The 13,837-nt window shown below is 40.8% G+C and overlaps 4 protein-coding genes across 5 annotated transcripts in view; 2 read left to right on the top strand and 2 right to left on the bottom strand.

The window, feature by feature from the left end:
• Positions 1–1,173, top strand: part of LOC104699507 (pentatricopeptide repeat-containing protein At2g48000-like) — a 2,656-nt gene extending 1,483 nt beyond the window's left edge. Inside the window, exon 2 of the mRNA XM_010414812.2 lies at positions 7–1,173. Coding sequence (XP_010413114.1) covers positions 7–855 — 849 coding nt within the window. The 3' untranslated portion in view covers positions 856–1,173. The remainder of the gene's footprint in view (positions 1–6) is intronic.
• On the top strand, positions 1,539–3,399 carry LOC104793787 (protein SLOW WALKER 1). Its single transcript, XM_010520216.2, has one exon. The coding sequence runs from the start codon at positions 1,674–1,676 to the stop codon at positions 3,267–3,269; it is 1,596 nt and encodes a 531-aa protein (XP_010518518.1). The 5' UTR covers positions 1,539–1,673; the 3' UTR covers positions 3,270–3,399.
• LOC104783388 (sister-chromatid cohesion protein 3) lies at positions 3,338–9,600 on the bottom strand. 2 transcript variants are annotated; one of them, XM_010520218.2, is made up of 21 exons: positions 9,424–9,600; positions 9,136–9,340; positions 8,898–9,010; positions 8,710–8,802; positions 8,443–8,606; positions 8,113–8,349; positions 7,836–7,980; positions 7,566–7,744; positions 7,335–7,480; positions 7,121–7,248; positions 6,835–7,011; positions 6,441–6,602; positions 6,152–6,352; positions 5,937–6,074; positions 5,656–5,850; positions 5,399–5,543; positions 5,206–5,312; positions 4,946–5,083; positions 4,041–4,306; positions 3,834–3,958; positions 3,338–3,708 (listed from the first exon to the last, which is right to left on the bottom strand). In XM_010520218.2, the coding sequence occupies exons 1-21, from the start codon at positions 9,448–9,450 to the stop codon at positions 3,488–3,490; spliced, it is 3,312 nt and encodes a 1,103-aa protein (XP_010518520.1). In that variant the 5' UTR covers positions 9,451–9,600; the 3' UTR covers positions 3,338–3,487. The 2 variants fall into 2 exon arrangements, with proteins under 2 accessions (XP_010518520.1, XP_010518519.1); XM_010520217.2 differs by lacking the exon at positions 4,041–4,306 and adding an exon at positions 4,580–4,845 and having other exon boundaries at positions 9,424–9,595.
• LOC104699506 (trafficking protein particle complex subunit 13-like) lies at positions 10,324–13,837 on the bottom strand (the record flags this gene model as incomplete). Its single annotated transcript, XM_010414811.2, has 12 exons — positions 10,324–10,609; positions 10,717–10,815; positions 10,889–10,933; positions 11,199–11,315; positions 11,413–11,487; positions 11,929–12,136; positions 12,231–12,376; positions 12,750–12,764; positions 12,857–12,959; positions 13,065–13,195; positions 13,438–13,522; positions 13,647–13,837. Coding segments are annotated over 12 exons (1,236 nt in total), but the record flags the coding sequence as incomplete, so codon positions are not given.

Raw genomic sequence — 13,837 nt, 5'->3', positions numbered from 1 at the left:
ATCCTCATTTCAGTTTATGGCCGTTTGCTTATGGTTGATCGAATGGAAGCAGTTTTCCTCCAGCTTCAACAGCTCAAAATCCTTCCCGATTCCAGCACCTACAACAACTTGATCGCTGGGTATATCTATGCTTGGAGTTGGGATAAGATGGAAGCAACTTTTCAGATCATGAAGAATGGCGGCCTCGTTGAGCCTACCCTTGCCACTTACTTGCTGATGCTCAGAGGGTATGCAAACTCTGGTAATCTGATTCGGATGGAGGAAATGTATCAAGCTGTGCAGCGTCACGTTGACAGGAATGAGATTAAGTTGCTCGAGTCCATGATATGTGCATACTTCAGGAGTTCAGACAAGGATAGGATCAGAAAAATCAAGACTTTATCCAAGCTTATTCCCAAGAAAAGTTACAAGCCTTGGTTGTATGTGCTCTTGATACAGCTCTATGGACAAGATGATAATCTACACGCCATGGAGAACTTCATAGACCAGGCTATTACAAAAGGGCTCCAGATAGAGACAGATGGGATTATGAGATCGATTGTGGCAAATTACTTCAGGTGCAATGCGGTAGATAAGCTTGCCAAGTTCGTGCAGCGTGCTCACTCTGCTGGATGGAAAATGAGCAGGTCGATGTTCCATGGCTTAATGCTCATGTATGGATCTCAAAAGCGTTTTAAAGAGATGGAAAATGCGCTCTCTGAAATGGAAAGTTTTAACATAAGCCGGTCAAAGAAGACTCTTTGCATTCTACATAGAGTATACGCAACGCATGGACAGGAACATAAGGTCAATCAAGTCGCAGGAATGATGTTAAAGCATGGCCATGATTTCCCACGAGACTACCTGAAGCTATAAGTGTCCCTGCATCACGAACGATGCAGCAATTTTCAGAACCTCATTGTTGACTTCACATACCATGCACATTAGCTCAGCTGGGCCAGTATAATGAACCTATAAGAATTAGAGTAGGAATTATGGGAAAATAGGCAGAATTCAGAAGACAGAATTGAAATGTTGGAAGGATTGTCTGCAAGGAATTATTAAACCATTGTTGAAAAAAGAAGTTAATAAGTCTCCATTGGCAGATGTTTATTGGTTTGTACAGTGTAAGTTGCTATTTTGTCATTGTCTCTCTCTGTTGATAGGGATCAAACAGCTTCCTTGCTTGCTTGATTTTTTTCATTAATACAACAAATAATAGTCTTTGTGAGAATCCTTGCTTGTCAAGCTGGGAAGAGCATTCTCCAGTTATTACATACAACATTACAAAATTCGCATCAAATATTTTGGTTGCAAAAAAAACATAACATTATTACGGAAACTGGATTTTTACTATATCATTCGTCTCTTACAAAGCAAAAAGCCTGTGTGGATCTTATCGAGGTATTGGGCTTTAACTAATGTAGTACGTTATAATGGGCTTTATCGGTGGTTAAAATGTACAATATGGGTTTCAATTTTGTTATTTATTATTAAAAAAAAAGGAAAAAAAAAAAAAAAAAAAAAAGAAATGGTCTAATTGAATAATCAATCAAATCATTCCCCGGCCCCGTCAAAAAGCCATTGCTTAAACCCTAAAAACCAGCCTCCTCCTCCTCCTTCCTCTCTCTGCGCTGCTTTCTTCTTCTCCAAAGCTGCTTGAAGGGCTCTCTCCTGGCTCCTATAGAAGAGAAATGGAGGAAGAGCTTCGTGTTCGGCTCAATGAGCATCAAGTGTCAAAGGTTTTCCCTGTGAAACCAAAATCAACGGCAAAACCTGTTTCCGAATCGGAGACTCCAGAATCCAGATACTGGTCCTCCTTCAAACCTCACTCAGTTCCTAATCTCGTCTCCTCCGTCTCCGCCTTGGCTTTCTCTCCTGTCCACCCTCACTCCTTGGCCGTCGCTCACTCCGCCTCCGTCTCCCTCTTTTCCTCCCTCTCTCTCTCCTCCTCCCGCCGCTTCTCCTTCCGTGATGTTGTCTCCTCCGTCTGTTTCCGTTCCGACGGGGCTCTTTTCGCCGCCTGCGATCTCTCCGGCACTGTTCAGGTCTTCGACATCAAGGAACGCATGGCTCTCCGTACCCTCCGCTCCCACACCGCACCCGTCCGGTTCGTCAAGTATCCCTTTCAGGACAAGCTTCACTTGCTCTCCGGAGGCGACGATGGAGTCGTCAAGTACTGGGATGTCGCCGGATCAACCGTCGTCTCGGATCTCCTAGGCCACAAGGACTATGTCCGCTGCGGTGATTGCTCCCCCGTCAGCGATTCTATGTTCATTACTGGCTCCTACGATCACACCGTCAAGGTTTGGGACGCCAGAGTCGACAAGTCCAAATGCATCGCCGAGATCAACCATGGACTCCCTGTGGAGGACGTCGTGTACCTGCCTTCCGGTGGAATGATCGCTACCGCTGGTGGTAACAGCGTCAAGGTTTGGGACTTGATCGGAGGCGGCAAGATGGTTTGCTCCATGGAGAGTCACAACAAGACCGTCACATCTCTCTGCGTCGGGAGGATGGATTCTGCTGAGACCCGACTTGTTAGCGTTGCCTTGGACGGATACATGAAAGTGTTTGATTACGGGAGAGCTAAGGTGACTTACTCTATGAGGTTTCCGGCTCCTCTCATGTCTCTCTGCCTTTCCCCAGATGGTTCCACTCGCGTGATCGGAGCGTCTAACGGCATGGTCTTTGCCGGCAAGAAGAAGAAGAAACTCAGCAGAGATGCGGGGGAGAAGAAGAGTTTGAGTCTTTGGAGTGTGAGGGGCCAAGTGGATGAGACTAGAAGAAGGGCGCTGAGGCCGACGTATTTCAGGTACTTCCAGAGAGGGCAGAGCGAGAAGCCATCCAAAGAGGATTACTTGGTCAAGGAGAAGAAAGGATTGAAGCTCACAAGACACGATAAGCTGTTGAAGAAGTTCAGGCACAAGGAGGCTCTGGTCTCCGTGTTGGAGGAGAAGAAACCGGCTAATGTGGTCGCAGTGATGGAGGAATTAGTGGCAAGGAGGAAGTTGATGAAGTGCGTGTCGAATATGGAGGAAAGCGAGTTGGGAATGCTGCTAGGCTTCTTACAAAGGTACTGCACTGTGCAGAGGTATTCAGGATTCTTGATGGGATTGACGATGAAAGTTTTGGAGACGAGAGCTGAGGACATCAAGGGTAAAAACGAATTTAAAGGACTTCTCAGGAACTTGAAGAGAGAGGTTAACCAGGAGATTAGGATACAACAGTCTCTTCTAGAGATTCAGGGTGTTCTTGCTCCTCTGATGAGAATTGCTGGGAGGAGTTGAAAAATCAATGCAGGTTTTGTTTGTTTCTTTTTTAATGCTTTCAGTTTTTTTTTTATGCTAATGATATGTCATGGTAATCTAAACTTTGAAATGATGGATTTATATAACAAAGAGCAGTTTTGTTGGGTTCCTTAACTGTATCAACTTAAAGCATACTTTAAAATACATTAATTATGTCCACGAACATATAGACTGATAAGAGCTTTTACCCGTTAGTCTCACTTGGACCGTTCGCCCCTAAGCGCTCTCCGTCGTGCAGCAGACCTAATCGTCTCGATTAGAGGAGCGTCCTCATCTATCTTATCTTCTCTGTCTGACCCGCCACTGATAGACTCATCCTCATCACTTTCGCTTTCCTCATCAAACAGTCTCTTTCGCTCTGTTTCCTGACGTTTTCTTGGCCGTCCCCTGCGTCTTACAGCTGCTGCTTCCTTGTCGTCTGTGAAAAATTGCAACACGGACGGATCATCATAAGCCGAGACTAAGTTTGCAGACATATAGCATCATACTCATCTACTTGCATCGATTAAACCAATCAGATCTTGGCGACTGCACATTACATACCTTGTAAATCCTCGTTTTTCAAGCATTTCTCCTCCAAGGTCTCCAAGAAGGTAAAGCAAGGACGCCATCCGCTGGGATCTTCGTCTGTATTAACATGCACTATACGCCCTTGAACGTCCCTCTTACTGTTCAGAGCAAACAAGAGCACATATAATGTTATTTATTAGTAGAGAGCTTCCTACTTCCTCAGAAAGTCGTGAGTCTTACATGTCAACGATGTCAGGCACTGAGAGTTTTGTTGCAAATGGAAGGATAGCAACTTCCAGAAACAACAGTTGCTTTGGAGCGTCCCTAAATGCAAACGCAACACCTTCCTTTACCACACTCAAAATCTCCAATCTGTATTTGTTGCGAGCAGCACCGATATACATTCCTGAAAGCCCACCTGCAAGCTCCCGGCACACTTCAAGACATTTCTCTGCTCTGGATTCTTCACCGCCACTAGAAAGTTCAGTTGCATACCGTTGATAGGCCTGCCCAATTACATAGTGTCAGCAATTTGCTAAGACTACAAAACTTCGAATCTTCTGAAAATAATAGTTGACCGTTAATACATCTTTGTCAAAAGCTTACCCTTTTCAAGGATTCCAGATAGATACTAGAGATGTCATCTTCTTTTTTCCTTAAGCATGTTATAAAATTCTTTATGACGCCTGTTACACAAGGTCCATGCNCAAACAAGAGCACGTATAATGTTATTTATTAGTAGAGAGCTTCCTACTTCCTCAGAAAGTCGTGAGTCTTACATGTCAACGATGTCAGGCACTGAGAGTTTTGTTGCAAATGGAAGGATAGCAACTTCCAGAAACAACAGTTGCTTTGGAGCGTCCCTAAATACATACGCAACACCTTCCTTTACCACACTCAAAATCTCCAATCTGTATTTGTTGCGAGCAGCACCGATATACATTCCTGAAAGCCCACTTGCAAGCTCCCGGCACACTTCAAGACATTTCTCTGCTCTGGATTCTTCACCGCCACTAGAAAGTTCAGTTGCATACCGTTGATAGGCCTGCCCAATTACATAGTGTCAGCAATTTGCTAAGACTACAAAACTTCGAATCTTCTGAAAATAATAGTTGACCATTATATCATCTTTGTCAAAAGCTTACCCTTTTCAAGGATTCCAGATAGATACTAGAAATGTCATCTTCTTTTTTCCTTAAGCATGTTATAAAATTCTTTATGACGCCTGTTACACAAGGTCCATGCATACCAAGATGCGATATTATCTCTGGTCCTAGATAGCCCTGCAACAGAAAATAATCCATTAAAAAAGTTTTGATGATATGTGAACATCAATCAATACATCGCAGGTGTCAGTACATAACTAAGATATTACAGCAGCAATGTAAATGCACTTGGTGAGTACCTTCGGCACTACATCACTAATAACCAACTTGCAGGCAGCAAGGGCTGCAACATCTATATTTGTCTCTTCAGCGTAGTCCTTATTTTCATCCTCCTCATCTGTCTCATCTGTGTCAAAGCCAGGCAAAAATTAATATGTAATTCGGAAAATCAAGAAATGACTGGGTTTTGTCAAAACAAAAACAAAGAGTCACCTGAGGTGTTAAAAATTTCTGCACAGAGTTTCCAAAATTTCTCAAGCAAAACACTATCAGGACAGTATCCTAATCTTTCAAGTTTACTTGAGTCAAAATTTGACTTTCTAAACATACACCATTCTTCTCCAAGTATAGCACAGATCTGCAGGATTGAAGGCTTCATTTTTCAGGTGAAAAGTGACTCATTCCTTGATAAGACAAGCACATATATGGAATGAAACGTGTAAATAAACTGGAATGTCAAAGAGTCTTACCCTGAGAGATAATTGGATACCATATTTCCTAGATTCCTCAATTCCATTCAGGAAGTACGAAAGCTCCTCAAACAGGGTATCGCGCTTTGATATAAGGGATGATACGGAAGCTTCGGAGACAGCTTCACAATTTATGATGGAGTGCAGAGACCACGTCACATACATTTTCATATTCAGAAGCAGGAAACAAATAACCTAAGAAACCATGACCAACTATTTCATTAAGATGTGAGATACACAGAAGAAATATAGTAAGAGCTCTAAAACCAAATTTTAAGCACCTCTTCGTCCAAATTTCTAAAATTATGGAGCGCGAAAGCAATATCATCGTAAATGTTCTCAACAAGCACAGGCTTTAACAATTGTAGCTCATACAACCTTTTCAGGTTTACAAGGAGGGAGTATTCATCATTTCCATCCTGCACAGGAAACAGATGTAAAAATTGCATCTATAAAGATGAGTATGAAGATAGATGGCAAAGGAAGCAATGTGTACCTTTACTTCTTTAATTGCAGAAGTAAGTTTCTCTAAAAGCTCATCTTCAAGATCTTTAAGCTTCCCACGGGAAAAATCTTGAAGCTCCCCTTTACTTTCTGACGCACAAAATGTTATAGCTTTGACGCAAGATCTTAGTGTTTCCTTCTCCCCGTGTTTGAAAAAAGCATCCTTTATTAGTCGGACTGCAGCCTTAAAACTCTGAAACGGGACAAAAATGTAATTTTCACTGAGAAGGGTGAATAACAAGGAAGAAAACATCCTTTTAGAAACAAAATGCTTTTGGCACCTGCTCCTGCCTTTTAAGAGAATAGAGCTCAAGTTTCATAAACATAATAATCTCGACCAAAGATGACACTTTGGCTTTGTCAGCCATGAATTTACGTAGAAGCTGTGGGTAATTCTTCATCATGGCCACCGTTATGTCTTTCCTATTGTTTTCAAACATTTCCTGTTATTCAAAGCATAGAAACATCAAAGTCATTGTCTTCATAATTGAAAGGGAAAGAGTGTACAAAGAAGCACAAATGAAATACAGTGCCCTATAAGATCCTTTGACTGTATTTTGTCCTTTCTAGTTTAGTTCAAGAGACAAAAAACTACAATATATGTACTCATGCTTCTGCAACGTCATATCATCAGATCAAGGAGATTTCTCAGAAAGAAGAAAGACATAATCTTACTCGCTGAGCTTTACTGTGATACTGCTTTCGATTATCCGTTGAAGGAATTATCTTCTCCCCGACAGCCTTTCTGATCGACGCAAACAGAAGTCTGATCAAGTTTGTTGAGTCCTCATCAGTAGTAGACCCAGTCCGAGGATTCTGATCCAAAAGCATAGAGATGATACACTTCCAGTCCTGTAAGAAAAGCAGCATCATGAAGATGATATTATAAACTGTAGAAGGTACACGTCAAAACTAAAAAATTAACGTGCAATAGTGAAAAGTAATTTCTCTTAAACTCTACCTTCATGGCCTTCATGTACTCCCAAACATCATCAATTACATAAACACTTAGAATCGGATCTGTGGAGAACTCCCGTAATATTTGTAACATTCTGAAGATATGGATCTCAGAGGAAGAATCTTCATGACCTGAAAAATGATGTAATAACTCTGAACCTAGTTCTAAGAGTAAAAAAACTCAAGTGCCAAAGACTTGGACTATCTCAGGGAAAAACCTGTAAGACTCGATGGAGAACTGTTAAACTTCTGTGCTATCAAGTGGTCATACACTAACTCTCCTATCGCACGTCTGATTTCTTGAGGTTGATCAATAAGCAAATCGTACAAAGGGCCTAGGTCATCATCAGGTATCAGCTGGTGTCTGTACAACAACAAAAAGCTCAGGTTTTAACTCAACAAATTTGTGGTGAAGCTTTGGTAGGGAAAATTATCTTGAGGGGGAATACCTTAGCAGTTGCTTTACAAGCCCGATAGCACAAACAGCTGCAGGCATATCAACATCATCAGCCATCTCGATCATTCGACTGGAAAATCTCTCAGTGAATAGACCAAGGGTGGGGACGTTTTCATCTATCTCATAGAGTTTTCGCAATGCCAAGAGAGAAGCTTTCCTCACTCCAGGATGCTTTGGATAATTCAATAAACACAGAGAAGATCAATATGACTATTACGAACAGATATTTAATAATTCTTGAAGAGGGGGCAAAGGAGCTTACTTTGTCATTAAGCGTCCATCCAAGATATTTTAAGTATAAATCTTGTAAGAAGAGAGACGGATAAGAGAAAATCCAAATGCCCAGAGACTGAATGCATGACATCCGAATATCGTTATCAATATCTCGATATCGGTGTACAAACAACCTTCAATATAAGATGTAATAATGATTTGAGTCAGCAAAACTCAAATGAAAGAAGTATCCATTTCTTTTCTACTCTTTTTGTTTTGCGGGGGTGTAAAACTTGGCTGATAGCATAATCGTTATTCAATCTTACCCAGTGAAAATCTTTCGCATCATGTCCTCCAGTGTAGTTATCTGTTCATGAGTAACAGACAACCGTTTGTTGAGGGAATCCACACGGGGGCCGTCAGCTCTTTTCTTACTTTCAGCATTCAATTGTCTTTGGGTGGTTTCTCGCTGTGAACCGAGAGTGTTTGCTACAGAAATGAAAGATGTGACTAGTTGGAGGCCCATTAGCGTGGCAGTTTGGCGGTAAATTCTAGGAGGAGTACTGCGAATAAATAAATAAAACGACAATCATGAATAGAATTCTATGAGCCACATTGTAACCACACACATATATTTGTAATGTTGGAACACAAACCATGACAGAGCGATAATGTAGTCCATGCACTTGTCGAACAAGACTTTATCAAACAATGGCCCATTCTGACACTCGATAATCAAATTATCCCAGAATGAAACAAGATTTTCTTTGAAATTCTTGAGTTCCTTCTTTCTCGAACTCTGATAATCTTCACACTCCCCCTATAGGCAAACCGAAAATCAAAAGAATATTCTTCTTATGAAGCAAAAAGTGTAAATGAAATAGTCAAAAAAGAAAAAAAAAAAGAAGGGAGCAATCCTATACCGCCCTAGCGAGATTAACAAGGGCAACGACAACATCATCAACATCAGTCTCATCAAGGAGTTCTTCCTTGATGGAGTACTTAGCACCGCAAGCCTACAAAATCCATGTAAGACGGAGGTAATGATATGGTTAGACTTAAAAAATATGGTATAATCAGCGACGAGAGATGCTATAATAAGTTGAGTTACCTCAAAGAGCATTGACAAGAGCTCAGTGGTAGCAAGCCTGGGAGAGACTTCATATCTTTCAACCCAAATCTTGACGGCTTTAGGGATAAGATCCCCGTTGCCTTTGACAACCTCTGTTGAGAAAATGAAAAGGAAAAGCTGAGAGTAGGATCTAGCCAAACAAAGAGTAATCAATGAAATTGAACTGAGGCCCAGATCTCGAACACCGAAATAGAGCAAATTGGGGGAGTAGGGTTACCAATGAGATTCTGTTGAGGAGAAAGGGTGCGACTACGCTTGGGCTTGGGACGGGTTTCCTGGAAATCGTCGTCAGGAGAAGCAGCATCCTGGTCGCTGGCCTCACTGACGCTCCGCTCCTGATTCACTCCGCCGCTGACGTCAGCCTTGCCGGCCTCCTCACCACCGCCGCTGTCGTCATCCTGATCCCGATCTCTACTCCTTTTCTACAGACGCCCATGGAATAATCAGATATTCCCAAATCAAAATAGATGCAACAAAATTAAACGAGGAAAAGAGAGAGACTCACCTGGCCTTGAGGAGGAGAGTCTTCCATGGTGGTGTTGCAGACAGATTCCGATTCTGATTCCTTAGCCTACTAGCTTTAGGGTTTCCTCGGCTTTGGATAAAATTAATTAATAAAAAAAAAACCTCTCCCGCCCAATTGACTACCGAGTGATGACGACGACGACCGATAAAATTCACTGAGGAAACTACTACTAGTCTCTTCCCCTTTTAACATTTCTATTTTCTCGCCTGCAATTATTTTTTGTTTTATTTTATTTTTCTTGTGAAATAATTAAATTAATACTCATAAATTGAAGCTTTGAGAAAATTTTGGTAGTTTATTTCCATAAATTTAAATTAGCCACCAAATTTAAGTTTCACGAGACTAGGATTTTGCAAGTTTTTTTTTTTTGGTAATCAGGATTTTGCAAGTTTGTAGTATAACTTAGTTAAATTTTGGGCCCATCAAAGGGACTAATAATTTATCAAGAAACAAATCAGCAATTGTTGGCCAAATTGGTTCGATCAGCAACGCATAGCCCTCCCGACCAGGCGACTGCAGACGCACGCACTCTGCTAAGGTAGGGACGTCCCGAAACTGAGCCACAAAGAGTAGCAGATGAAAATCTGAGATCCTTCTCACCAACGGCAAGCTCTTTGCCCTGTCCAGAAGTGTTTTCACATCCCAGCATCCTCCCTCGGCTGCTCCGGTTCTCTCCTTAAGTTTTGACTACCATTGCTGCTTTAATTCAATTGATTGAAAATAAAATTTGGAGAAGGCTGGATGATAAAGAATAGTATTGTTTTTTTATAACCACCAAGATTTTTATTTGTATCTCAAGCTAAGCAAGCAAACGATTGTGCTTGTATGTATTTCTGTATACACATTGACGACGAATGTAATGATTCCATCAACAATCAATTATTTTTTTAATAAGACATGCTTTACACCAAACAGTTTTGAATTAACATGTTCAAACAGGAAAAGTACAATGGTTTGCAACAAGATACAAACGACAATACATAAACATTTCATATGTCAAAGCCGTTTAAAAAAAAAAAAATCCTTTTACAAAAAGAGAGCCAAATCATTTTATACTAATAAACAAAAATTTGAACGCAACAGAAAAGTGCATTAACAAAACCTGTGGAGGAAGAACACCACTCGGAGGAGGCTGTCTGAGAAACTAGTCCGACTCTACAAATATCTGCAGTGAAATTACCAACGACAACAATATCCATTCTGGTGAAATCAATATCCTGTTTATAACTAAAGAGTGGGAAGCCTAGAATTTTTTTAAAAAAGTACACTAACCTCCATCTCTGGAACAAGTTCGTATGTTTTCTTCTCCCTTGTGTCCAACGCTGTGATCCCAGCGATTTTTTGGACTCCCAGTTTGGAGGCAATAAGATTCTGCAAATATACAGATAAGGTTTTACGTTCTAAAAAGGATGAGAGCCCTGTGGAGGTGGTCAGTTGGTCATACCAATTGGAAATCATTGGAGCCAAATGCCTCGATCCTGGGTAACATCTGCAAGAGTTTCACTGGTGTCAGTTCCCAGTATAATAAAAGCGGTATAGTGGTGAAACAGCTTCAACTAACAATTGCCAAGGTTTTGGGTGCCATACGCATTGCATATCCAACACGTGATTCACAATACTGACACAGTGTATGTGTGGGCAAAGTTCTAACTATATGGTTTTACTATTCTACCACCGTGTATGCTTCCTTAATTGTGGTGACCTTATACGACAGAAGATTCACAATTGTAAAACAGAAAATTCAGATATGTTACCAGAGCCTGGAGACCATTGATACCAACCGGCTTCTCCATTTGTGATTCATCTTGTGACAGTGAGACCTCAAACGGTCCCAGTTGCCTATCAGTTTGGTTTGTGAGATTCAAGTAAGCCTATGAGAAAATAGTATACCCTAAGTTTAAATCCAATATAAATTCAATTATATATTTGGGTATAACAAACATTAGAGAGAACAAACAGTTGTATTACCAGAAAGGGTCTATTTAAGTGTATAACTGGTGGAACCTCTACAACTCGCATATTAATTTCTTTACGGCTGACTGGCTGAAAGAAAACAAATAGGAGTAGTTACAATGAAGGAACTTTGTTACATAGGTGAGCATCCGATATGAAGCATACAAGAACATGCAGAAAATTTATATTAAGCAAGGTTTTGTCAGATATAAAATGCAAGGTAGTGAGTATAGGACTGCTAAATAAAGATATATTAGTGCAACCTGAATTTTCCTAAGTTGTTCTAACTGCCACCAAATCTATGACTACCATACAGATACCCTGCCTTAGCTTCTCCAGGTTGTCTGTTTACTTGTCTGTTTACTTAAGACTATTGATTATATATGAATTGGTGTCAGAAAAAAGATGGCTGCAATATCTAAAAGCCCTAAGGAAACCAAATACATTCAGACTTGGAGCAGAAACCGAGCAGAAAACAATCAATCAACGCATTCACGTCATGTTTTCACAGAGTAGAAATTATAAACTTACAGCACCAAGGATTTGTTGTGTTTGTAAGCGACCAGGTTCACCCAAATTTGTGCGCCATGTTATTTGAAATTTACCCAGGATATTACTTCCCTGGAATTTTGTTGGCCCGAAAACATCTGCAGATGGGTTTAACTTATAGAGATAGTTGTGGATACCCCCGCCAGAACGGATAATAACTGGAGATTTAGGTATCAGTGCACTGAGATCACTGATACACAGAGAGGTGGAACAGAAAATTAGGACAATTTGAAGGAATAAGTGGCTAATGATGCACATAACGATTCCGGGAAAATCTGACAGACCTGGCTGGAGGATCTTCTGTTGAATGACAATCTTCATTTTCTAATCTTACAGCAGTCCATTGCTTGGCAGGTTCAAAATCAACTTGGTCCATAAAGAGGTTAGCTTTTGTATGGTTTTCAATGCAAGCCTCTAAAAATGTGGTCTCCTGGTGTAAAAGATAAAAAGAATTTCCGAAAATGGACAACACATGAGATCATACTTTGATTTTAGAACAACCAAAACAATAAAAGAAATGCAGGTTCAGGAAATAAGGACGTGAACAGTGAATCTACCAACTCTTCTGTTTTTGAAAAAAAAAGCTTTACCACTATTTCAAGATTTGTGGCTTATGGTTATATTATGATTATAGGGACCAGAACAAACGTGAATAAAAGATAAGTGATTACAATGACACAGCCATATGCATCAAATTGTGTACAAACCTCCCGTATATGATTCATGTAAAGCACCATATTAAAGAAGTAGAGGAAAAAACTAGAGCTTCTGACAAAAAAAAAAAAGAACATTGTCGAACATACCTTTACAACTCGAACCTGCGAATCAGAAATATGCAACAGTTAGAAAATCGGGTGAAGAAATCGAGAAAGAAAAGGATCATAGTGTGTGTGACAAGGAGAAATATCACCTTGGTCCTCACTGAAAGTGGGTTGGCGACGACAAACTTGAAAAACTGGGGAAGATATTTACGCTCACCATCAGCATCGTTGTACAGTGCAGAGCAGACCAACCTAAAAGAGGAATTGCGGTTACGATGGGGATGGATAAACAGAAAATGACAAAGAAGAAGCATAGAGAAAGTGAGAGAGAGAGAGAGAGAGAGAGAGTGAACACACGTATGAGCTCCAAGCTCTTTCACATCATGTTCCACAATGAAATCATAGCGTCCGGCGGTCCTTATGGATTCAACAGGAGACTTGGATGTATCAAGAAGTAGAATCCTCTGCCTCTCTGTCTGAATTTCTGCCTATTCAAATACATAATTACATATATAATAATAAGAGATACATGAATGAATGAATGAATGAATGAATTTGGTCCAAGAAGAAGAAGAAGCAGTGAAAATAATAATGAAGAGCAAGAAGACCCAAAGGCGAAAGATGTCTACTACTACTACTACTAGGCACGCACTTATAATAGTTTAACTTTTAAGTACAGATCGCACAATACACAAGGGAAAATAAAAACAAAATGCAGGTGAGGAGGAACCTTAATGGTGACATCCCGAACTTCGGAAGTGGAACTATTGTTGACGCTGATATAGCTACAGAATGTTTCTCCGAGATAGATCGCTCTGCAACAACAACAAAATCCGAATCAGACGACGACGACACATACAGGTAAATCAATCGAATACAACAGGAGAAGAAATGTGTGTGATAGAGAGAGAGAGAGAGAGAGAGAGAGAGAAAGAGGACCCGAAGGACTGAGGAAGGAGAAGAAGACCAGAGAGACCGATGGGATCGGTAGGATGGTTTAGGAGGAATCTGTTGCGGTAACTGAGATCGGAGTCGAGGGAGTCCGCAGAAGACAAGTGGCGGCGGAACAAGGATGCGGATGAGGGATCGTCGGAGAAATCCTCGCCGGCGAGAAGATCGAAAGGGTCAAT

The sequence above is a fragment of the Camelina sativa genome, chromosome 6 (genome assembly GCF_000633955.1).
Source record: "Camelina sativa cultivar DH55 chromosome 6, Cs, whole genome shotgun sequence".
Lineage (NCBI taxonomy): Eukaryota > Viridiplantae > Streptophyta > Magnoliopsida > Brassicales > Brassicaceae > Camelina > Camelina sativa.
The sequence above is the reverse complement of the archived record's forward strand: the minus strand, read 5'-3'. Positions and strand labels throughout refer to the sequence as shown.

What these genes read in the sequence shown, in the direction of transcription:
- LOC104793787 (XM_010520216.2), top strand. Translation starts at nt 1,674, where the DNA reads ATGGAGGAAGAGCTTCGTGTTCGGCTCAATGAGCATCAAGTGTCAAAG.
- LOC104783388 (XM_010520218.2), bottom strand. Translation starts at nt 9,450, where the DNA reads ATGGAAGACTCTCCTCCTCAAGGCCAG. An exon ending in ATCACAGTAAAGCTCAGCGA is followed by an intron (nt 6,603 to 6,834) that starts GTAAGATTATGT and finishes TTTGAATAACAG; the next exon opens with GAAATGTTTGAAAACAATAG. An exon ending in TTAGTGATGTAGTGCCGAAG is followed by an intron (nt 5,084 to 5,205) that starts GTACTCACCAAG and finishes TTTCTGTTGCAG; the next exon opens with GGCTATCTAGGACCAGAGAT.